The sequence below is a fragment of the Pseudoliparis swirei genome, chromosome 11 (assembly GCF_029220125.1).
Source record: "Pseudoliparis swirei isolate HS2019 ecotype Mariana Trench chromosome 11, NWPU_hadal_v1, whole genome shotgun sequence".
NCBI classification, from domain to species: Eukaryota; Metazoa; Chordata; class Actinopteri; order Perciformes; family Liparidae; genus Pseudoliparis; species Pseudoliparis swirei.
The window spans coordinates 14,095,328-14,119,065 of NC_079398.1; the positions used below are offsets into that span (position 1 = coordinate 14,095,328).

The following is a 23,738-nucleotide window of genomic DNA, read 5'->3' on the forward strand; positions in this document are numbered from 1 at the left end:
CTGTGGGTTCCTTCTGTGTGGAGTTTGCATGTTCTCCCCTTGGCAGCGTGAGTTCCCTCTCCAGCTTCCTCCCACAGTCCAAAGACATGCTCATGTTAATTGATCTCTAAATTGCCCATAGGTATGAATATGAGTGTGAATGTTTTTTCATACTTTATTACATTTTTATTATTTTTTAACTTTTAACTTTTTTTATAACTTTTTTAATTTTTTTAACTTTTTAAAAACTTTTCATTACTTTTTAATTACTATTTAACTTTTTTATATGGTTAGTTTTTAAGGTTAGATGGGTGGGGCTGCACAGTGGTGTAGTCGCCTCACAGCAAGAGGGCTGACTGTTCAATTCCCGGTCGTGGCAGTCCCTCTATGTGGAGTGTGCATGTTCTCCCCTTGGCAGCGTGGGTTCCCTCTCCAGCTTCCTCCCAAAGACATGCTCATGTTCAGGGGTCCCCAAACTTTTTCCTGAGAGGGCCACATAACGTTTCCCTTGTCTGCTGGAGGGCCAGCCCGGGGGGGGGGGGGGTGCTAGTGAGAGGTGAGAGTGTGCTCACCTGTGAGCGCGCATCACGACTGAGCGATGCGCGCGCCACTCGCTGTCCTGTGAGCGCTGCGCGTGCAGACAGCATTTAACGGAGTATCGATACTAAAAATATGCTAAATCACATCGTTTTTAATGTACGGGTACTTTGTTAGTATCGCTATCGTGCAGCGTGACAGCAGTAGATGTAGCGGACTAACATTCAAGCTAACCTAACTTCCCAAACGCTGTCGACATCTGAACGCTGATTGGCCGAGACGCGACACGTCCCATCAAAGATGTTTTATTGCGAAGAGCACCACTTCACATTTTCTCCGCGTCTCACTGCAATCTCAACGGCAGCGGGCCAGGTGAAAAAAATAATAAATCGGAACGCGTCTCTGGTATTGTTCAGGGGGCCGGTCCAAATGTGGAGGCGGGCAGGACACGGCCCGCGGGCCGTAGTTTGGGGACCACTGCTCATGTTGATTGTTGGAATGCTTCAGCACAATGGAGAAAGTCTTCAACTTTAAAAGCTTCTAAGATCTTCATACATTCAGCTAATTCAATCATTATTTTTTAAATGTTCACATAGCCTTCAACTATTACTGTATATTTTAAAATATTTTCTATCTTTTCAAATGTTCAATTTTTTTTATTTTTATGGAATAAATAATGAATGGGATCCAATGGTGGAAATCTTCAAATCCGCTTAAACATGTTCAACTTTAAAAGCTTACAATATCGGCATACATTCAGCGAAAGAAACAAAATGTCGCCAGAAGTGTTAGCTATAACTTTATCATTCAGCTTCTTTTGATAGCTCTTATAGTTATTTAACTGTCCCCGTTTTAGTTTTATGTGTTTTTCCGCTCCTCCTGGAGTTTTCAATGGATGTGTGTGGGGAAGTCTAGAGCTGTGACGTCATCGCTAGAGGGGACAGCTGCGTCAGGATCAAGTGGAGATTATTTTTGTATATCGTCACTACGGCCACAATTTTTACTCTTTAGGCATTATTTTTTGATAAAGTAGTAGGGAATCTTGTGCTTGTCGTTTGTCTCTCACTCACACAGGTGTTTCACGTTAGGCTAATCAGAGGCGGGTCTCACACACACTCTTGTTTATGATACACACACACACACACACACACACACAGACCAACGTTTGTTCGCGTGTGTGGCCCTGTGCGCGCGTGTCTTTAAATGGAGAGATATCAGGAGAACCAGCTTCAGAGTTTCTCAGGTCACATTTAAGCAACAAAAATAACAAACATATCGGCGCGTTCGGTTGAATCTATTTTCAGACATTTTCAGCTATTATCAGCAATTAATTTTTTATTTTTCAGCTTCAAGCTTTCAGATGTTAGCATTCCAACGCATTTTCAGCAGGAAATGCATTTTCTAGTTCTATTTTTTCTTTCTTCGAAAAGCACTTTAGAACAGTGTTAAGAAAACTCATCTATTCTTTTCTATTACATCTTTGCACATAAAATAATATATATAAACAAACCCTTCTCATATTGTTGCTAAATGTTGCACTTGAAGGAGTTCAGCATACTTACTGAAGGTGATGTTGCACAACACTTTTCTGGATTGTATCCACATGGTTATGATTCTCAAAACAATGACAAAATAAGACGACTTAGAATTAAGTTTGCTATACCAATTTAAAATTTCTTAACAATTACATTATACTATCTGGATTCTCTCTCCAAACAAATATTAGCAAAAATACTTCCAATCAGTTTTGTATAACATATTAAATAAAAATTGGATCACAACAAGATTGCATGAAATTAAAAGAAGAAATTTCAGTTTTTATTTCAGTTCAGTTCAAAAATATATGTTTATATACACAGATCAGACACTTTTGCTTAAAAAAGTAGAACAATAAGTCACAGAGCATTGTTGTAAGAAACAACAACAAATCAAGAGCTTCAAAATGTGGTTATTCACAAATTTGATTGAGTTCACTTTTAAATTTGTGATATTACATATGACAAACTGTTTTAAATATCAGCAAGCGATCAGCAAGGCCTAAATCTTAAAGTTTATGACAATATTTGGAATATCAGTTATGAATCTTGTAATTGCTTTCCAAATGAAGTTAACTATATATATATATATTTAATAATTACACAGTAAATTCATTAACCATAAATTCAACAATCAGCTAAACATCAAAAAGCAACCACATAAATGATAACTCCTAAAACCTTATTTCTAGGTTTAGTGCAGTACACACTTTAATCCATTTATATCATTAATTTATAAAACTTTAACCTAACTTTCCGCACACACTGACTTTAAGGAATGTAATTTGTATGACTTGCATTATACTTTATAAAGAGGTTTCTTTCAACTTGATAATGCACAATCTGGGTGGTGCCCCAGGTCAGAAAGGTACACAGCAAACTCAGAGTACCAGTCCCTGTCAAAGACTACCCTCAGCTGACCCTGCAGGGCCTTGGTCTTCCATACAGGATGAGGAGCGTGCTGGGAAATCACCAGACCCACTCCAGCTGTGCTCAGAAAGTAGTCCCCTGACCAATTGGAGGTACCTAAGGGACAACACAATATTATCTGGTCAATTATTAACCATTTCAAGGACAACAAAGCGCCTCCACACACACGTTTGACCTCTACAGTAAATGTGTGGGATAATAATCCTGAAGACAATCGGTCACTCACCAATGTATGCCGCTTTATCAGTCACCATGTATTTATTGTGGTTGACTCTGGTATATGGAATACCAGACTGGTTTCCCACAGGCACAATGTATAGTTTCTAAAAAAAGAGAAAGATGTGGAAACAAAAAAAGGAAAGTTCAGAGGCAAAGATCGGTGCAGTTCTTCCCCAGCAGATCCATTTATTTAATGTCGCGTCTTACTATTTGGATGTTGATATTCTGCTGAGGGCTGTCAATTGAAGCTAGAGACTTAAGGAAGGGCAGCATGCCTGGATCGGAGTCCCGCCCACAGCTGATCAGCATCCGCATCTTCACCTTTCTCTCGAATGCAGCGGTCCTGATGGCGTCATCAATGAAAGGCCAGTATCTGTTCAGGTCGAAGAATAAAGTCAGGAAATAAGACAAAAGAGGCAAATAGTTCAATGGAAAAAATAATGGTTTCTTTTGAGGGCACTTCTGAGGCTTTTCAAAGCGTGTGGTGGGGAAGTACTCCATAACGGCTACATCGACATAGTGTTGGGCATCTGAGATGACGGAGATAATAGCCTCCAGGTCCTGCGTCCTCGATTGAGGACAGAATGATGGTGGAGAACCCTGGGGTTAAACACAAACATTCAATAATCAGACAAACACAAACATGTAATACACACAACCTGACTTTCATGGAAACAGTTTGAGGTTTAGAGGTTGTTGAAACTGTAATGCACAAACATTCCGGTCACTTCTGTTTAAATAGAGACATACCCTTTGTTCGTCAGAATCCTGTTATTCATGTTAAAAAGGAAATGAAACCCAAGGAACTCACTGTGAGGTACAGTCTGCTGGAGACATCATCGGTTCTCACCACCAGGGGGTGCTGTTTGTTGATGGCCGTGTCATAACTTGAAGGCCAGGGCTGTGGGAGGGAGCTGTGGGATCGTCCCATTATCCAGTAGGACTGGAAAATCTTATGAAGGTCCTTTGCTAGACTGGAACAGTTGTAGACAACAACTCCCAGTTCCTTCACCTACAAGTGAATTATGAAATAATGTGTAGGTGCTTCAGGGTGTAAAAAAAAGTTCACCTATATCAGCATGTGTAATTATATATTTTATTTGTTACATTACATTACATATCACTTAGCAGATGCTTTTATTTAAAGAGACTTACAATAAGTGGATCAACCATGAGTAAAAACTCAGAACTACAAGAATAAAGAAAGTAACGTTTTTTCAAGAAAGTCAAACTACAAAAATACCATAGGTAATACCAGTAGTAATAACATAAGTAATACCATGAGTAATAACATGAGTAATACCATAAGTAATACCGGTAGTAATACCATGAGTAATACCATGAGTAATACCATAAATAAGTGCCATTCCAGTGCCACTGAAGTGCTGATCTGTTGTTATTCATCGTTACCTGTGTGAGAGCCCTCCAGTCCATGTTGGCGCTTCCAATAAACACATGTTTTCTGTCAACTATCCAGAACTTGCTGTGGAGGACGCCTCTCGTCAAGCGTCCAAAGTCCACCTTCCTCACCTGAACTCCTACATACAGCCAAAGAGGGAACCGCAGTTAGGGAAGTTGACTTGAACAATGCATCACAAATAAAAACGCGCTGCAGAGAACAAGCAACTCGCTCCCAAACCTTTCTGTTTTAAGATCTCTAAATCTGTGGAGTTTGTTGGAACGCTGGGGACACTGGTCACCACTCGGACGGACACATTCCTGGAGGGCAATTCTTTAAGGTCATTCAGGATGTCCCTTCCCTGCAGAGGACAGACTCACAGTATCACAAGGCTTTCCCAATAACAACAACATATTGAACAAAGAGTTGATGCGTATGTTTTCATGTTGCTTTCTCTTTTAGTGATGAACTCACAGGTATGTCAGAGGCAGACTCAACGCTAATGTCTTCCCCAGTTAAAGTCCAGTAGAAAGAGACCACTTCCACTTGGCCCTCTGCCATGGAGATGAGATCTTTCCAGACATTTTCCAGAGGGATCCCAAAAGTTGCATTGTCTTTGTATTTCAGTTGTTGAGGGATGCTCTCCACCAGCGCCATGCTGAGACAAACACATCAGAATATTAGAATTTAGAGAAACAATTTATCCTTCTTAAAATGTTATTAACCATTACGTTAATGGGTGAAGATCAAGTTATAAAGGAACATGGTAATTCATTATTTTACTGTTGTATGATGGAGATATATGTTGCATCATTACATAGGTCTATGACGATTAAGTCATTGTTCAGTTAAGTCTCAAACTTTCTGGTGATGCTATAAAATTATGTTAAACTCCAACAGGTATTAAATCAACTTTCATCCAGAGTTTAACACGTTAAAAAGAAGCAAATGCAATAAATATTCATACATATATATATATACACACATATATACATATACACACATATATATGTATATTAATGTTGTAATTTTTTACAGATTTATTCATCTCTCTCTCTATAGATAAAATATATCTGGCTAAATATATATATATATATACTACATTTGCTCCTATTTGACATAATAAAACTTTCAGAGGGAGTATTACCTGCACTGGTCCGTAGAGGAAGAGCTCCCCTCGGCTTCCTGAGGAAGCGTCTCGTAATCTTTGGGGGCCGGTGGTCTTTTCAGCACCGCCGTGGCCAGCAGGACCCCGAGGACTGTGAGGCCCCCCAAAACCACAGCCAATGTCCCACAGCTAGTCCACCTCTAACAACATGGAGGTAGATGGGAAATCAAGTTCAGGAGGCTGAACCCTGTGTCTTACCAACCAGAGGGAACAACGTGAGCGGTATGTGATGGAGTCTTACCCCGTTGCTTGAAGCATAGCCGTCATGAAGCTTGATGTATCTAGAGGACATTCTTCCTTTCAAATGGTTATCACCTTTTAGTCTTCAAAAGCAGGAAATTCTTGTCTCAAACATTAAAATATAAAACAATGACACTTGAAATGTTGCAGTTTAAAAGCCCTAAATCTCAACTGAAGACTTGTTTCCAAAGTATTGAGACGCACACAAAGCAGACACCTTTCCACGACAAAGAGCTCCTAACTAACTCAGCCCTCACTGAGCTGAAGTGAAACATCTGCTTCCAGGTATATCGTAGCGCAGTTCCTGTTTTCACTTTCAGTTCAAGTTCTGAAACATGCATTTGCTCGGGACCAAACAAAAAAGTGTAGCAAGTGAATAAAAGTAAATCACAAAAAACAGTTTTCTTCATCAAATTTATTTGAAAAATCTACAATCACCGCTTATCAAATTCAACAGAAAAACAAACATAAATACCAGCTTACAAGACAGCAAGATTTCAACCAAATCATCACAGAGAAACACACGGAAATCAAAAAAGGGGACACACGTTTGACAAACAACAACGACATAGCAGCAACACTTTGAGCAACTGATGTCAATCGGACAAACATTCAATTGAGCGTGACTTTGTAAACAACCACTGGCCCACAGCTCGGTGGCACTTACAGGACGTCCCAGTGACGGTCACATGGACCGTCTGGACAGGGAGAAGGGGAAAGGGGAACCTGCTGGTGAACTGGGTCGCAGCAACCTTCAGTTTGCAGCATATCGAGTTGAGGGGACAATGTCGTACTCCCGAAGTGCAAAAGACAAGATTGAGAGGTAATTTGTAAGAAGTCGATATCTTTAGATATTTACATTGTGACAGAATGTCAAACTGATTGTAAGATTTACAGCTTCACACGATTGACTGATAAAATGACTTCTCCGGTCCCATCAGAAGTGACCGTGTGACAGGAAACATAATCTCGCCACAGGGCTCCGAGAGCTCTTGAGCATGTGACGGTGCAGTGAGGTGTGACGAGCTCAACACAATCGGGGATGAGGGAACTCATTCCTGTCAGGTTAATGCTCGACTTTGGCCAAATCTCAGAGAGAACTGTGCTCACGACAAAAAATTGTTTTAAGCCCCCAAAAGTGTGTTTGACACAAATACAAACCAGGAATGCTTAAAAAAGCTTGTTTTATAGCCACTTGAGTTTGTGGTTGCCAGGTGACTAAACTGAGTCCCTCCTACCAGTCAGACCACACATTGCAGACAGATTTTCATCTCCAGCCAGACAAAAAACAGGCCTGGACAGTCGATGCAATGGGACATGTTAACAGAATAAATACTCAAGAAGTTGGTTAACAGCAACGGTGGAAGAAAGCACTACTCGGTCTGGCACTAGAGTCTACTTACGCTCCCAAGGTCATGTTGTCTTGGTTACAGGTCTCACAAAAGACCCCTAATAAATATTATTTACATTCTGTGATAAATCTTGTCCACAAAGATAAAGGTGGCAAACAGACAAAAACACTAGAATAGAAATTGGTTTCCTGAGGATTCAAAAACACAGTACTATGATCTGCTGGTGGTACTGCAGTTCTTTATACACAAATATCCATGGGCTAATATTTCCTCAAAAATGTGATTTGTCACGAAACATAGAAACTTTATTTATTATCTATATATAAATAAGGTGTGTGTGTGTATATGTATGTATATATATATATAGTATTTAGTAGATTTTCCTGAGATGATTATTCTCAAGCAGGTTTTCAAATAAACCAAGTAAATACAATGAGCTCATTAAATCAGCAATGTTGCTCATGTCATTGGCAAAAAAAGGAATCAACCTCTCACAAAAAGAGAATCAAGTATAGCTTGGAGGCCCGTCCAACGTGAGGTTTATTGAAGTATTTTGGTACTTCCTTAAAAATTCACCTCATGTGTGGGCCTCCCACTGAGCGCACGTAGTGCAGGCTTCACTGTGAGTTACACCGCTGTGTGCGTGTGTGTGTGAGGTGTGTGCTGCTCAGAGTGCATTTGTGTGTATGTTTGCGTGTACGAGAGGCTACACATCTGTTGAGTCTCACTTCCCCTCCTTTTACTTTCATTGTGTGAACAATGGTCCGACACCTGCGTTTGAAGAGTGACGGCAGAATTTCAGCCCAGGCGGAACCGTTTTTGGCCCATTTCAGACCAAATATCCGGCTCTTAGATCGTCCGGTGTCACGGCCCTCCTGACACCCTCACTGGGCCTCGGGCCGCCGCCCCGTTTGGAGACAGGGTGGATCGTTCTCCAGTCTCGTGAGGCGGGAGGTCGGGAGGGCCGAACTCCAGATGAGGAGGAGACCACAGAGGCCTTAGAGTTGTCGAGCTGCCCACTGGGCTCCAAGACCGTGTTGAAGACTGTGGGGGGGAATAACATGAAAAAGGTTTTTAGATGATTAATTGGCTTCATGACACAAATGTACTATGAAGATTATTTATGACGTATTGTTAATAGCAGGGTCAGGTTGACTCGACTCACTCTCAAGTTGTCGTTGAACCCTCATGAGTTCTTTCAAGATAGTTGTGATTTCCTGAAATACAGATGACCAACTTATTTCAACATTCAACGAGCATTCATTTAACTTCAATATTGACAAACACAAGACACCAACCTTGTTGGAGGTTTTGATAACAGGAGCATCATTGTCAGAGTTCACCGTGACCTCAAATTCGTCCCAGATATCCATTCTGTCCTGGAAAAGGACCCTGAATGCACAACACCCAAACACACTTGTTACAACGTTTGCTTCTTACTGTTCTCCTTTACAGGGACAAGCGACACTTCAGGATTTAGAATATATTTAGTCTGTAAAACTGAGAGCTGGGCTCTCTTATGATTGTGGTTACTTAGCTAAACTAAATCAATACTAAATTAAATGTTTCTTCTTCGACATCTTGTGGTTTTTGGGGGTTGTAAAAAAACAACAAACTGTGGTTCATCTCACAATGGAAACATTTAAACACCAAGGGTTTTATCTGCATCTAATCTGTTCAGAAGATTACATCTCCGTCCCATATCGTCAGCTTTGACTGATGAGTTACTCTCGTTTCATAAGATTATTGGCTCAGTATTGCCAGACAGGATCAATGGCTGTTCATCAATCGCAGCCGAAGCTTGGGAACAAAGGATGTTCAAGTGACAGCTTACTTAATCTTTTCAGCGAGTTGCTCTGTGTTTTCTCTGATGGCGATGATGATCTGTGACACTGGACTCAGCATCAGATTGTCCGCAAAGACCTGAAGGAACGAAAGAAGTATTTTATAATGACCCCCCCGCGGAGCTAGCATCACACAGGATTGTAAAAACAAATGAGAGGACGCATTGGTGTGAGACCTCATCTCGGATCTGGGCTCGCGTTAGTGTTCTGTTGGCGCTGGTGTTCTGTTCGTGGTCACTCTGGTCGGGTTCCCTTGACGATATAGAGCCAGGTGAGACCCTCCGGTAGTTCAAGCCAGCTTCTGGGAGACGACGATGAACCAGCTGCAACACAATCAGACTCAAGTTTTACCGTAAAAGAGAGACGGGTGGTCTCTTTTCTTTTTTACTGACGTGATTAAAAAGGCAAGGAGATGAAACCATAATTTACAGGAACAATTTAGTGACACCTTAGATTAAATCTGACATAATTACATAACCGCACCAGACGTGCACAGCCAGAGCAGAACAATGTACGATATAAGGATCTGCAACAAACACACAGATACTTCCTCTTTCAACAAAAGGGCACACGGCCCTCTTCAGTTCTAGTCAGCTGATGTCATAGATGTTATGCGTTCGGTAAAGCCGCAACAGCCCAAAGAATGCGCTTCATGTACCTGTTCATGAGCGATCACCGGCGCACTGCTCTCCCCTTCAGGGTTTTGTGGCTCGCCATCACCTGCCACGTCATGGATCTCTCTGGCCAAGGTCGCGAGGTCTTTCGCCAGGTCTTGACTCAATCTAGCAGACAAAGAACACGTGTTAGAAAGATGTCTGACAGGTATAATAATCTGCATTATATTAACACTATTCTGCATGAAGTGAAATCCTTGATATCTTTAGGCTCTTTAATGGTAAATGCAGGAATTGAAAAGCTAGAGGCTGCATGTGTAAGTGACAGAGTAACACTTCAATTCATATTATCATGTCAATCAGAAGTTTTTAAAACTTGTGATATCCCTTACCGTGCAATCTCAGAGCTGTGACTGGACCAACCCTGTGAGGATTCTCTCTCATTGTTCTCTTCTTCAGAATCTCTGCAGCGAGGTTTTGGCCGCAGGGCAACCATCGGCTTAGGCCGCGGAAGATCCCGCGGAATATGGGAAGCTGAGGAAGGTTGGGAGCGTTTGTGTTTAGGAGTGCTCTGGTTTGAGTCGTACTCCTCATCTGAGGTCGAGATATAGTCAGAGCCTTTGTGTCGTCTCCTGGAGCCTTGGCGTTGTGCATTGGTGTGAGTTACGGAGGTGGAGGATAGAGGAAAACCGGAGAAAAAAAAAGAGAAATAACATCAAAGAATACAGCCAAGAAAAACACCACAAAGCATATTAGATGCCACCAAAACCCTCCCCAGACCAAGAGACAGAAACGCTGCTGTGAAAGTGCTCATTTGTTCAGCTACATTGTAATCATGAAGATGGCTGAGGTTTTTCATTTTACGTTTCAGATTGAAAAACATACACAAACTGAAATGAGTACTTCCACCGAACAGCCACCGAGTACCATATAGTGATTGGGTTGTTTAGTATAAACCATTTAGGACGTGGCTAGAATATTAATCTCCATCATGGCCTGAGAATCCTCATTTATTAATACAAAGAGCAAATAATACAATACAGCTGGAAAAAGTGGATTTCAAAACTGTGCCACCACAAAAATATGAACCGTTAGCGTTATTGATGCACGTGAATGTGAAGAGTCAATTCCCCTCCAAAATAACACTTAAAAGCTGCGGTATAGAACCCAGGTGTTACTTCCTGAAACACATGGCATGAGGACTGACTATCAAACCAATCCACCACTGTGTTCACCACTGATGCTTTCCAGGCACGCAGCAGTGTTTTAAGTCGGGTTGACTGAGTGACTGGATACACGAGATGTTGCACTCATTCAACTTCTACTCACTTGAGGTGCTCCCAGCATATTTGGCGCTGCTTGATCGTCCGCGGGTGATTGGCGCCTTGTTGAGCGGCGCCTTCAGCGGCCTTTCTACAGGCTTCGACCCCGTTGCAGAACCCCTTCGAACCGAGCTGCCGGTGGAGGAGGCCTCGGTGTCGCTGGGTGCGTTGAATGAGCTCGTCCGCTTGCGAGGCATCGCCAGCATATCCAGCCTGGAGAGCTTCTTGGTTTCTCGAGTTTGGGCATTGCCCGCCTCGTGGGACGGCCTGTCCGTCTCCGTGCCCTCGGTGTCCGAAGCTTCTCCCAGGCGAGCACGGCGGAGCATGGACGCTCTGGTGGGTCTTGGGGCAGAAAAGCTGCTGGCACGAGTCAAGACCTGGGATGCTCTAGAGATCTTGGCGTCCTCCTTCTGAAGGGGCACTGTGTATTTTCTCCGGGATTGGTAGTTGTTAGATTCCTGATCCGAGTAAGGTAAGCTTTGATGGTCGTCACTTAGGTCCGTGGAGCCATATTTCCCAACACTACGTCTCAGGCCGACCGGTCTCCGGACAGACTCCATTTTATTGTTGCCGTCTTCTCCCTGAGAGCGCTGCCTTTCTGGCGTGGTGGACTGGCGACTGGGGTCCTGACTAGATATCCCGGCTGAAGACCTCTCCCTATGGAAGCCAGTGACGGAGGGTTTTGTAGGCAGTATGTTTGGCCTGGTCTTATTGCTTTGTTGGCTGACTGTGCTGGAGGTATCCACATCCGACTCTGCAGAAAGAGAGTCCATTATTGGAGACGGTGTTGTCTCCGATTGTCCTGCTTGGAGTTTGGCCTCCAGAACCGCCAGAACATCCTCCGTCTCTTTGAGATAAGAATGCGTGTCCTGATTGCAGGTTCCCTGGAATGACTCGGGGTTTAGGCCTCTCTGAACCGGCAGGCTAGAGATGTTGGGCAATCTGGCATTGCTCGGCTGATCCTTGGTGAAGCTCTCTTGTCTGATTAATCCGCCTACGGGGCCCTCTCTGGACTCTGGACTCCGGCTCAGGACCGGAGATAACACACTGGACTTGACCTTTCCAGAGTCCGGGTTAGCTCTCGGTTTGGTCAAGGTGGCTGTTGAGAAAGTGCTGTTTGCATGTTTTATTTCAGTATTGGGGGTGATCGGGTTTGAGCCCCCAAGTTCAGGTTGGGACTCGGCTGACCCAATGTAGAATGATGTGGACTTGGCAGGGAGTTGGTCCTCACTTCTCCTTGCTTCGCTGTCTGACGGCGGTCTCCTCCTTTGCTCGATGATGGAACCCTCATCTGACTTGCTGGCATCACTCAGGCTGTCAGGCTCTACGTCGTCATGCACCGATAACCTGTGAGGGCTATCCTGAGACATGAGGTCAACCATGCTCCTGTCTCCGACATCAAATGTTGAATGCGGGTCATAATGAACATGAATGCTGGGAGCTGGAATGTCACTGTTCTCGCCCAGGGGTACCTGGGGCAGGACGCGCCGAGTTCTCGAGCCATCAGAGTCGGCGCTGTCGTGGTGTCGGCTGACCGTGGCCTCGTGGGTGATTGTCCCTCGTGCTGAAGTGAAACAGTTTAATGCATATTAACCACACACACTTAAACGGAATATCATTCATATTCATCAGGGTGTCTCATTATAATTTCAAATAAATGCATGTCTGCTCAGGTGTTATTTACCCCCTCCTGACAGCTCCATCTGGGGCGACATGTCAAAGGGGCCAGACGACGGGACATATTCTGTGTAGCTGTCTGCCAAGCTGGCCCAGCAAGACATCCACTTAGGAGCCCCCTGTAACACTGGCAGCTGAACCTGCAGGAGATAACAAACAACTTATTCGATATCTTTACAAAATAGATGAAACATGGGGGAAACAATTGTCGTTACTAATTATATGATTTTCTTAGTAAACAAAAAAACTAAAGTGAATATGACAAACAACAGACGACACAAGATATAATCTTTTTCATGGGTAAATATGGAGTAACTGTGATAATAAAACTTTTCTTCCCTGCCTTATATGATGAGGCTCGTCTAGAAATCAATAAAGATGCAGCAAAATAATTGAAGAAATCCAAAGAAGGCAAATCAGGACAGCATCACATGCTGGTTTGAACACTTGAACATGATGCTATACTGACCCAACACATTATTAACTGTCTTTAGAATTGGCGATCAAATTATTCCATCTAATCATTGATCACTCGGAGCAGGAAGGGTTACCTTGACCAGACTCTGTTCTGGAGCTTCACCCCCCCCCCCTCCCACTGCTACTCTGCCTACGCTGCTCCCAACATTAACAGGCCTAAAAGCTGATGATGTTTCTGCTTCACGCTGGTCGGTTCGCTCTGGTCTCTCAAAAACACCAAACGCCTGTCAGGAACCAAGCAGTGCAAGTAATTGCTTATTGTGAGTGGGACTTTCTCCCAAGACTCAAGACACTGGAGACACGTTTTTCCTTGAAGCAACATGTTGCCATTATTAGCCACATTTACATAAATGGAGAAAGAAACTTGCCAGGTCAATCCTGCTCCGTGCCTCTTCTAGCTCTTTATCTTGAACATCTCCTTCAATGGTGTACGTTTCTGCGTCACTCAGACTGTCCTCCTCCTCATTCTTGGGGCCAGCATGGGGGCTCTTGACCTCCGCATCCTGAGACGACACGGGCATCAAGGGGGCCTTGAGGGGAACAGGCTGGTGGAGAGGAGAGGAAGTCTGTGGCTGGTAGGAAGCTGTAGATGAAACGGGACTCGTCTGTGATGCAACCACTGTCTCTGTTTTAGCTATTGTAGGGGGACTAGATTTAGTTTTGAGAAATTCAGCTTTAAATTCCTGGGCGAGTTTGGACCTCCGGCCCACACTGCTAAACGGTCTCACAGATACAAATGAAGTGGAGCGAGAGGAAGAACTGGTGCTGATCCGGTCCTCCGTCTTCTCCCTTCGTAGAGAGCCAGCTCTCTGGAAGCCTGTGGAAGCGGGACCCTTCAGGGGGACGGTGAATTGTTGAGTTGGTGGAGTGGTGGAGGCTGGAGACGGGACTCGTCTCTCCCCAGGTGGGCTTGAGCTCTTCCTCGCCTTCTCCAGCTGGACCCTCAGGCTTGAGGGCTCAGGTGGAGACGTGTTATTCGTGAAAGACTGGGAGCGCTTCTTTCTTAGGTCATCGTCAAAGAATTCAATAACAAAGGCTTGGTGAGGCTCAGCTTTGCCAAGACTGGATAAGGACTGAGATTCTGGCGGAGAGTAGGACAAGGGCTCCTCAGAGTCGGGGGAGGCAACGCGGTGTGGCGGGGAGGCTCTCAGGGGTTGCGGAGACACCTGGTACCCAATCTGAGGTGCTGATTGGAGGAAATCCCTTCCGTTGATTGCAGGATGCTCTGAATCACTGCGAGAGCCATCCGTGGGGTGGTGTGCTGGGGATGGAAAAAACACAAGTAAGCTTTGGAGCTTGTACATTATTGCAATCGAAGCTCGTGTTGGTAAAAATGTACAAGTAACTCACCCTTTGTGGGCTTCAGGAGTGACGAGTCACTGTTTGTGCTATGTGCGTCTTCAGCCTGTGACCTCTTCTTCATCATGATGCTGGCATTAGTCTGGACGAGCCAATCAGAAACTTTGCTTTCTGCCGATATCACCTCACTGGGTGTGTTGACAACCTCTGTGGAAGGAAGCTTCTGCTGCTGGCGGAAAGAGAACTTGGTCACGTGGTCCTTGATCTTCATTCTACCTGGCATGCATTCATCAAATTCAATTGTGAAGGAGGCATGGCTCTGGACCACGGGAGGTGTGGAGGAGACAACCCCGGTGGGATCTGGAGTGTCTTTTGTGGGAACCTCGTCGACCTGTGATTCAGGTTTCTTGGCAGGTCGCTGCTGTAACTCCTTTGTTGGGATCTCAAAGTAGCTTGGCTCCTGGCGGTAGGAGAAGATGGACTTGACTTGGTTCTCGGACAAAGAACCGTTGACCTCATATCTGGACACGTCTTTAGCAGACTCTGTTAGAAGTGAAGATTGTTGAGGACAGCGAACACACAGATGCACAGCAGGCATTAGTGATGGTTCTACATACTTTAATCTACCCAGTGACAGATGACAACCACGTTTGGCTATTTTTTTATAAAAGAAACATTGTGTATGTTTAGTTTGGGTTTGAGGTTGCTCTTCAAGCTCACAATTATAGAAAATCTAAGAAAAGTGATTGAGATGACTGGGATGTCACTGTCGCACAATCCCTGAAAGAAGGAGCCATAAATAACAAGGATTCCAGCAGTTAGACCAAGAAAACTAATCTGCCAGTTGGTCTTCGGGTGCCAGTGGGACGCAGCCAAATATCACTTCAGCAGCTCAGAGGCAGCCGAGTGGGAATAATCAGCCTGGACACAGTGAGGCAAACGATCACCCTCCCCCCCCCACCCCCCAGAAGTTTAGAGGGTCATAATCCATCATGAGGCAGACAGGCGATGCCCACACTGGCCTGGCACGGTGTGGCCTGGCTACCAGTCCACGACCAGCGCCCAGAGACCTGCTTTGGGCTTCACACCATCCGTCTCCAAGTAACCCACAAACGGCATCAGAGAGCAGTGCCACAGAATAACCTGTCTTTACGAATCAGGATCCAATTCACAGATGTGGGAAGAGCCAATGCAATTATGGCACAAATAACACTTCTCACAACACACGAAGATACAAACACTTCAGTGTGAATACTATAATTTAGTCAGTAGTTGGTACACGTTAGTAAAGATATAAAAGACATTCTCTGACCTGAAAACCCCTGTTCTGGCAATTTTCCACCTCTGTTCTTCGTTTTGTTGGCTGCGTCCTCATCCTCCCCCCACCAGGACGGTTGGCCATAGAGAGGAGTCGGCTTGGATATCAGAGAATCTGTGGCAGCTAACAGACAAACACACACCATTAGGCGCGTGGATAAACTCAGGAAAGAAAGAGTCAAACAAAGAACTGAATGTACACAGCATCTCGTATGTATAAGGCAATGAGTGTATGTTAGACACATGATGAAGCAATGTTGTGTCTGAGTTTGGTTTTGCAACAACAACATGTACCGGTAGCCTTTGGGCTTTTTACAATTCTCCATCATTCCCATGACAGAGTTTAATGAGGGTCCAACTGTGAGACGAGCTGCACCACACAAACTGTTTTTCCAGTCCAATCGGGTCAAAACTAATCCTAATCATTAATGAAAACAAACTACACAAGAGATCGGATAAAGACTTTATCTAAAGGGAGGCTTCTTGCGAACTGTGAGCACCGTTAGCATATTAACCTTTGAAAACAATGGAGGGGGTGAACACTGTGATGCCGCCTCTGACCTGGTGTTTAGTCGCTGGTTTGCCAGTCCAGCTAGTCTCTGTGGCACTAATCAGATAATCCAGAAGACGCTTGTTGGCCTGATACAGAGACTAAACAAGCTCTCTGGATTTTAATGTGGGGGCTTCACAATTATAAGCATCTACAGCACTTCACTACTGTTGCCACACACACACATTACTAATTCCTTTCCCCCTTAGCCAATAATCTCCTTTTAGTTTAAGAAAACATGGACCAGTGTCAAAACTAAAAGTGGGCTGAGCTCAGTTGTAGAGACAAAGAGAGCACAACCGTCAGACAGCAGACCGGGAAATAAATGTTCGTCAAGTTTACCAAAATCCTATTCGAACCCTATTAAACTAATTTCAGATCAGTTGGAGGATTTGTCTCAGATAGCGCTCCTTTTTTTTAGGTGATCTTAATAAGACATTTTGGATTATAAAATAAGTCACTACATGAGCAATTCCTAAAAACATTGATTCGTACATTATAAATTAAGTAGTGCTGATGTGTACAGCATCAGGCAAGAGGTGAACTATCCATTTAATGCCCTTTTTGTAAATACTAAATCGCCTCGGGTCCTGGCAGAGTGAGGTAGGCCTGGTCACACACTACAAGGGAAGTGTCCTGCCCTGAGGACAGTTGGAGGATTGGTCAGACTCCACATCCAGTACATCTGCATGGGAAAACCAGCCACAGCACAATGAAAATAAGTAACAGAATTGAGAAACGAAACATCCAGTCCAGAGTGCACCAGAAAAACAAACATTATCACAAGTTCTCCAGTCAAACAAATGCAGCCAAAAGGAATCTGTTTGCATGACGTCAACATTGATAAGCAGGTTTAGTTTGTGCAGGACGGAGGAAACGAGCAGTCGACTGTTCTTCATGTCTGCGGCTAAGTGTGGAACACAGGTGCGGTTTTGTTCTCCGACGATGAAATCCGATCCTTATCTTATAGCGACAGAGGATACTCGTTTTGTTATGCAATTGGTGGATTGGGTCACAACAACACAAGGCGGGTGTCATACTGCTGGCAGGACTGCATGGCCCCCAGTCAACACAGCTCCATGTTCAACAAAGAGTACACAGTCACGGGTTTACAAGATCCCTGTCGTCAGCGTATAGCTGCAGGTGATACAACTGCCCTCCCATTACTTACCATTGTTCTAGAGAACAAAGTGCTTTCCAAAGTTATGCAGTTCAATTATGCATTTGTATGGAACTCAGTGGGATATGAGCCTAGTGCTGTAAAAGTCACATTTTAAGCAGTTGTAGGTTTCCCTCTCAGCTCGCGGCGTTTGTGCAACAGAAAGCACGAGAATTGCTAAATCAACAGCAGCTGGAAAAGGTGTAGTCAGCATGTCAAAATGCTTCACTTGAACTCAGAGTTCTCCCACTGGTCTCCACTGGTCTCCACCGTACTGGGTTAACCAGGACAGGAGAGGGCAGAGAAGCAACTGGAAACACAAGCTGCAACAAAGCCACCATGGGCGACATTGACAGCCGTGCCAACTTGGCACCAAAACCCCTGAACACCTTTTTAATTTTTCTACCACAGATGTGGATACAACACCGCCGTGCTTGGCAACTCCCCACCTCTCGTTACGCGTTAGGAACGGCTGTGAGAGATGAGACGGCTCGTCAAGCCTTCTTTTGGCCAACGCCGGGGCGTCGTGATCTGTGCCCTTACCGACGTCTCAGGAGCTCACGCAGCAGCCTAATCTCACACCGGCGGAGCGCCGACGACTTACCGAGCGATCGACAGCCAAAGTCACGCGGAAGAGACAACTTCCTCACGTGCGTGAACGCGGTATTCAAATCCACTTCAGCGAGAACAGATCCTCTCAGGCAACAACAACAGTTCACCTCATTCTGTATGGATAAAACCTGCTGCCTTCCTGCTGTATACATGTTGGTGGATTACGTGCTGGCATCGTTTACCTGTGAGAGATTGGGCTTTTCGTTCAGCCTTCTGCAGCAGCTTGACAGCGGGGCTTTTGCTCTTCTCCGACCTCTGGAGCTGCTGTTTCTCCTTCGCCTTTGCCTGCAGGGCTTTGATACTAAGCTGAAACTGGCTGCTGTACTTCTCATGCTACAGAAAGAGAGAGGGGGGGGGGGGAGCGGGATTAGATCAAACAACAATCATTACAGATGTATCGGTCAGACAGACACAGTAGGAGTGTGACTTTCCACCAGAGACTTCTGCACACAGTTAAGTTTATGATACCTTTTATCTGGCAGAAAACAGTGACATTCCAAAGTTACAATTTTAAAACATACATTCAAATGCAGATTTGATAAATAAAAATAAGGAGGGCCTTGAATGGAAAAGCTGCGTATTGTTTGGTTTAGTCCGTTTGTTTGTAATCCTTTGTGATATTTCATTTGTTAGAATACATACCAAAAAAATCAACAGATTATCTAATTATGAAGATAAAAGATGAGCACTTCACTTTCTCATTAAAGGATCCATAGCGAGGGCATCAGCCCTGCTAGCCTGAACAGGTACAGTCGATACTACTTACTTTAAGAGCTTCCTCTGGTACCTTGTGTTGACTTCTCTCCAGGATATATACATGAGCATGTGCAGGAGGAGTTAAAGTACACACACATAGGTAGATTTTTGTAAAACAACTGGATCATACACATATATTCAGTTAGTATATGGCCTTCCACAAAAGATATGAGCTGAAGAAAAACGTACAAACTCCAAATCTGTAACCTAAAGTTTAGCACGTGTGCAGCTCTCTTTTACTGAACTGCCTCTCATGCTTTGTTTACCCCGTGGCCCCCCCAAGGAGTTCAAAAGTACGTTAAACTGCTGCATGCAAGGAGGAACACAGATAAGCAGCACAGACTCGCTGCACTTCGCAAAGCTTCTTTCGCTCCTTGAAACCGGCAACATCACATGCCACACAATGGTGACTATAGAACAGCTCCAATACCCCCCCACCCCACCATGTTATCTTGCCGTAAATGTCTTTTCTGTTCTGGGGTTCAAAGGGTGCAGGACATTTTGTGTTCACAGTTGACCATAATCTAAAACCCATAACTGAAAAACCACAGGAGATTAACATGCCGATGGAAGTGAAAGCTCGCAGTGGGAAAATAAAATGTCAAAAATGCGTCGCCGACCACTGGCTCATTTCACTCAACTCAAACTGCGCCAACTGGAGAACAGAAGCTCTGCATACATACATCACACAGGCACCAAAGTTTCACCAAACACGAGACTCAAATTTGAAGGCTGATATAAAAAAAGGATATCATAGCCAAAACGAATGACATCAGAGAGCTTGAGGGTGATGTATGTCTGGTCTGGGATCCTTAGGTCATTCACAAACGTCTGCAAAATAAAGAAAACATCAAGCTCAACTTTGACCGGTCATTAATTAAGGAAACATGTGGACTCACAGGTGACTGGCTCTCTAATTCCTCGTGGCACTCCCAGATACTGTAAGGTGCTTTGCCATTGGCGCTTTTCCCCATTGAAAGTTAATCCACATGGCACATTAAAACTCTGATGAGATTATGTTGTTATGCAATGGTTGGCTCAGATTTTGTGGAATGTTTCATGGCCAGGTGGAAATACAGACAACAGTGTCAGGTTGTTTATCAAATCTGATTTATTCTGCATGAACTAACACAAGGGGAGACAGTGAATCCAGAGTTTACCATTAGATCACTAACTATAAAGAACGAGAAGTCTGGACAGTCTATGACTATACATCATATATGTTGCACTGGACAGACCAAATTAAGAATATGAGAGGGGAGGGGGGGGGGGCACAGCAATGTTAGATGTCAGTTACAGGTCCTTGCACTGTGCTGCTCTGATCCCCTTGGCTGCAGTTACCAAGACCAAAAGAAACGCTCTCTTGAGAACAATGAATGGTTTCTCCCACTGGTAACTCTGGATTCCATTGGGATAATGGTGCGGTGAAGTGGCAGCAGAGCGGTGAAGGGAGAGAGAGGGGGGCTGGAGAGAGTGAGATCAAAAGAATGGGAAGACAAAAAAGGGGGCCTAGGCCAGCAGGAAAAACCAGTCTCTCGATTACCACAGTTCTACCAACCGCACAAAGAGAGGTAAGAGAGGTGTTCTGTGCTCTGGGGCTGGCTCCTCCATCACAGAGACGGACTCACTCACCCCGTTCAAGGTGCCCAGGTCCTTCACCATGTGCTCGTCGGTGTCCGTGTCGTAGTTGATCACAGCGTGCTGCTTGTCGACACTACGGGACTGCAACAAAGCAAAAAGTCACGATGAGGAAATGATTGGTCGATCAGTGTTTAATCGTAGAGGTAACTTTTCAAGCATAAACACCAATTATCTGTTCCTCCAATGTAGGACAATTGCTTCTTTACTTCAGACAAAACAATTGTCTGAAGAGATCCCTTTGGGCTCCTGGGAAACTGTGTGACCGTTTGGACATTCCATGAACTAGCCAAGCAAATAATTGGTAGATTAATCCGTGAGGAAAATAATCATTATCCATCATTATCATGATCATGATCGCTTGAACACACTACAAACCAGCCTGTGCAATAGATTACACTGAGGTCTCGTTGTCATTACCAAAGACAACGTTCCCAATAGCTCCGTCTGTGACGTGTGCACATGATCGATCAGAGGAAACGTGTGATTGTATCTTTCCATCAATTATGGGCAAACTGCAAAAGCGATCAGACGGACTCTTCTCTAACCATCAGGGACTCGTTGTCACAAAGATCAAAGATTGAGGGCGACTGACAAACTCATTAACCAGTTAGCACCGTCCTTCAAAGGACCGATAGTCGGGCTTAAATAAACTCTGCTCCGCTCGGCATCAACCAAACGACTTGAGACTCCGTCACTTTGAGTTAATCACTCGACAAAATCCAGACTGTTTGCTGTCCTGGCTCCTCATTGGAGGAACGAGCTCCCCGCTGACAGCAGGAAGTCTGTCCACCTCCCGCCGGAAACTAAAAACACTTCTTTTCTGACTATACCTTGAATTAACAGATTATCACTTCAGTGGCACTTGAATGCGTTTACTTATGGTATGTTGTAGTTTGGCTTTCTTGAAGAAACGTTAGATTTTTATTCTTTATGTTTTGCGAGTTAGTACTCGCGGTTGAGTTAGACAATCTTATCACAGAGAAAATGTTTGCTCTGGTGCCAGGAAACCAGAATTACACCACTGGACGAGGCTAAATACAATTATAGGAGTTATATGGTCCAGTTGTCATGGAAAATTCAAACATCAAGTCGAGGCCCTCAGCTACGCTATGTGGTATGACTTCACCTACTCTGGTTTTCACGTCAAACAGGATTTTCATGTTACAGAAACTCAGCTGGGATTAGAAATGAAAACAATGCTTTGTTTTAAAAAAACAAAGAAGAGAAACACAAGATCAGGGGTTTGAAGACAATTTGGAGCCGAAACTGACTGTGCCGAAGCAGGAAGCAGTCAGCACTTGGGCTGAGCGACCGTCTTCATCATTTCAGACTGGGAGAGGCTGAGGTTTCTTTTGGATCCGGCGACACCCAAATTTGAGCAACTTTTCAATCTCACCAACATCGGTGGTTGGCAGGAGTTTTCTGAGCATAACGCACTGACTGAGAAAAGTATAACAACTGCTTCTGAGGGAGCGTTCCTCTTTCACTGAAATAAATGCAGAGTGAGGAGAATACGGGGAGAGAGAGAGAGAGCATTTACAACAACAACCACAGAGAAATTGTGTTTATAACAAACACAGCAGGGGGGGAAACAAACAAACAATGGAATGCTTTAGCTGCCTTTTCGAGTCATTGTTTGAAAGACCGTCAGGGGCAATTTTGTATGGAGGCACTGTCACCAGGTTACAGTCACAAATGCACAAGTGTGTGTGGAGCCTCCCACTGGTGTTTCACATCATTTTGTGCCTAGCTGTCCCGACAGTGATGAGTAATACAACTATAACTACAATATATTATAATGAAGACCAGTGAAGCTGCCGGTGTTTGCAGTGTACAACGTGGACTTCTCTACAATGTCATTGCCAAAGCGAAACACACACACACACACACAGGCGCACCTTGTACGCACGCACCTAAACATTAAAAAAAGACACACACCTGCAGCATGAGCTCGCAGTCATCCCTGCCAACAAAGATCATCTCTAGTGGCAACCGGTGGCGAGTACCAGAGCTGCTGACCAGGAACCATGACGTCACACTCATGTTGGGGCCGCCAGTCAGGATCGTCTTAGCATCCTGGGAAGAGACAACCACACGACAACATGCAAAGACTACGTGATAACATGTCAGTCAAAGGAACCTGAGCGGTGTGTTGAATGACACCAAGGAGGCGTGATCAAAATCCAAGACCTGAGAATTAAATAACTACTTAATCAGTGGATTACCAGGGAGACGTCCTCATCATCTCACCTAAATTAGACCCGTTTAGCAAATACCAGTGGTGTTACGACGGTGATCATGCAATTAAATAACCACTGTGAACATATTGTGTGCCTTGGGGAGTAAACCACGTCAGAAGTAGACAAGTGTCCATGTGTCAGAAGTAGACAAGTGTCCATGTGTCAGGTGAGGATAATCGGTGGGTTCACACTATGCTGATTGTCTTCCTCAATAAAAAAGACACAGCCAGTGTTGACGCCTTCAAAACCAGCGCATGTCCCAAGGAGCATGCTGGGAAACCTGTTGCAGAGTAGCGCCGGTGAGCAACGTCAGGCTCCTCAAACTTCAGGTGCTCGGGGCTTTTCTTCTTCTTCCTGTTACCTTCGCGAACTAAACATTCCTGCCAGATCAATATTGAAATATTAACCCCCAAGTAGCATTTAGATGCCACTCTACTTAACGTCTCGTGACGCCTTGTCCTCACACCTGGGGCGGTGACGGCTGTTTAGCAGCTAGCGCTCGCGAGCATCCGGCTTCACGGAAACGAGTCTTTCCCACCGGTTTGATCCCACAAGGACGTCGCGTTACCTTTACCGTCTTCTCCGTTTTACTCCAGAGTGAAGCCAGCGTGCAATGTCCGACAGCAGAGGAAACTCGACGACCGACATGTACAACGAGCGCGCACCAGGTGAGGCTAGAGAGGTAATGTTCGATTACACCCTCTTCTTCCTCTGGGAATGACAATCAGGCGAAACTCTCCTCCCGCGACGCCCCTTGTGCCGACACGGTGACGTCGCCTGACAAGTCCGTCAAACGCTCAGGAGCGAGAGCAGAAAGGTGGATGAAGTAAGAGGTCTCACTCTGTTTGTTTTCTGGGTGCAGGAAAAACTC

The 23,738-nt window shown here is 44.5% G+C and overlaps 2 protein-coding genes across 6 annotated transcripts; both read right to left on the reverse strand.

The window, feature by feature from the left end:
- Positions 1–2,312: 2,312 nt before the first annotated feature.
- LOC130201568 (5'-3' exonuclease PLD4) lies at positions 2,313–6,213 on the reverse strand. Of its 2 annotated transcripts, XM_056426637.1 has the most exons (10): positions 6,009–6,213; positions 5,747–5,907; positions 5,074–5,257; positions 4,840–4,960; positions 4,611–4,738; positions 4,012–4,212; positions 3,661–3,800; positions 3,408–3,573; positions 3,208–3,304; positions 2,313–3,077 (listed from the first exon to the last, which is right to left on the reverse strand). In XM_056426637.1, exons 1-10 carry the CDS (start codon positions 6,057–6,059, stop codon positions 2,875–2,877), a joined length of 1,452 nt encoding a protein of 483 aa, XP_056282612.1. In that variant the 5' UTR covers positions 6,060–6,213; the 3' UTR covers positions 2,313–2,874. The 2 variants fall into 2 exon arrangements, with proteins under 2 accessions (XP_056282612.1, XP_056282611.1); XM_056426636.1 differs by having other exon boundaries at positions 3,408–3,800.
- A 191-nt stretch (positions 6,214–6,404) lies between these two features.
- cep170ba (centrosomal protein 170Ba) lies at positions 6,405–23,659 on the reverse strand. 4 transcript variants are annotated; one of them, XM_056426209.1, is made up of 18 exons: positions 23,436–23,659; positions 22,566–22,703; positions 20,619–20,708; positions 19,737–19,817; positions 18,997–19,053; positions 18,413–18,563; positions 15,905–16,033; positions 14,644–15,135; positions 13,662–14,554; positions 12,824–12,956; positions 11,147–12,703; positions 10,210–10,351; positions 9,862–9,985; positions 9,380–9,526; positions 9,194–9,282; positions 8,658–8,751; positions 8,525–8,576; positions 6,405–8,403 (listed from the first exon to the last, which is right to left on the reverse strand). In XM_056426209.1, the coding sequence occupies exons 2-18, from the start codon at positions 22,668–22,670 to the stop codon at positions 8,189–8,191; spliced, it is 4,551 nt and encodes a 1,516-aa protein (XP_056282184.1). In that variant the 5' UTR covers positions 22,671–22,703; positions 23,436–23,659; the 3' UTR covers positions 6,405–8,188. The 4 variants fall into 4 exon arrangements, with proteins under 4 accessions (XP_056282184.1, XP_056282182.1, XP_056282180.1 ...); XM_056426207.1 differs by having other exon boundaries at positions 10,210–10,456; positions 23,442–23,658; XM_056426205.1 differs by having other exon boundaries at positions 10,210–10,456; positions 23,436–23,658.
- Between the last annotated feature and the right edge of the window lie 79 nt (positions 23,660–23,738).

What these genes read in the sequence shown, in the direction of transcription:
- cep170ba (XM_056426207.1), bottom strand. Translation starts at nt 22,670, where the DNA reads ATGAGTGTGACGTCATGGTTCCTGGTCAGCAGCTCTGGTACTCGCCAC. An exon ending in AAAAGCCCAATCTCTCACAG is followed by an intron (nt 16,034 to 18,412) that starts GTAAACGATGCC and finishes TTTGTCTGTTAG; the next exon opens with CTGCCACAGATTCTCTGATA. An exon ending in CACAGCTCTGAGATTGCACG is followed by an intron (nt 9,986 to 10,209) that starts GTAAGGGATATC and finishes TTTGTCTGCTAG; the next exon opens with ATTGAGTCAAGACCTGGCGA.
- LOC130201568 (XM_056426636.1), bottom strand. Translation starts at nt 6,059, where the DNA reads ATGTCCTCTAGATACATCAAGCTTCATGACGGCTATGCTTCAAGCAAC. An exon ending in GCTATGCTTCAAGCAACGGG is followed by an intron (nt 5,908 to 6,008) that starts GTAAGACTCCAT and finishes CCATGTTGTTAG; the next exon opens with AGGTGGACTAGCTGTGGGAC. An exon ending in ACTGGAGGGCTCTCACACAG is followed by an intron (nt 4,213 to 4,610) that starts GTAACGATGAAT and finishes ATTCACTTGTAG; the next exon opens with GTGAAGGAACTGGGAGTTGT.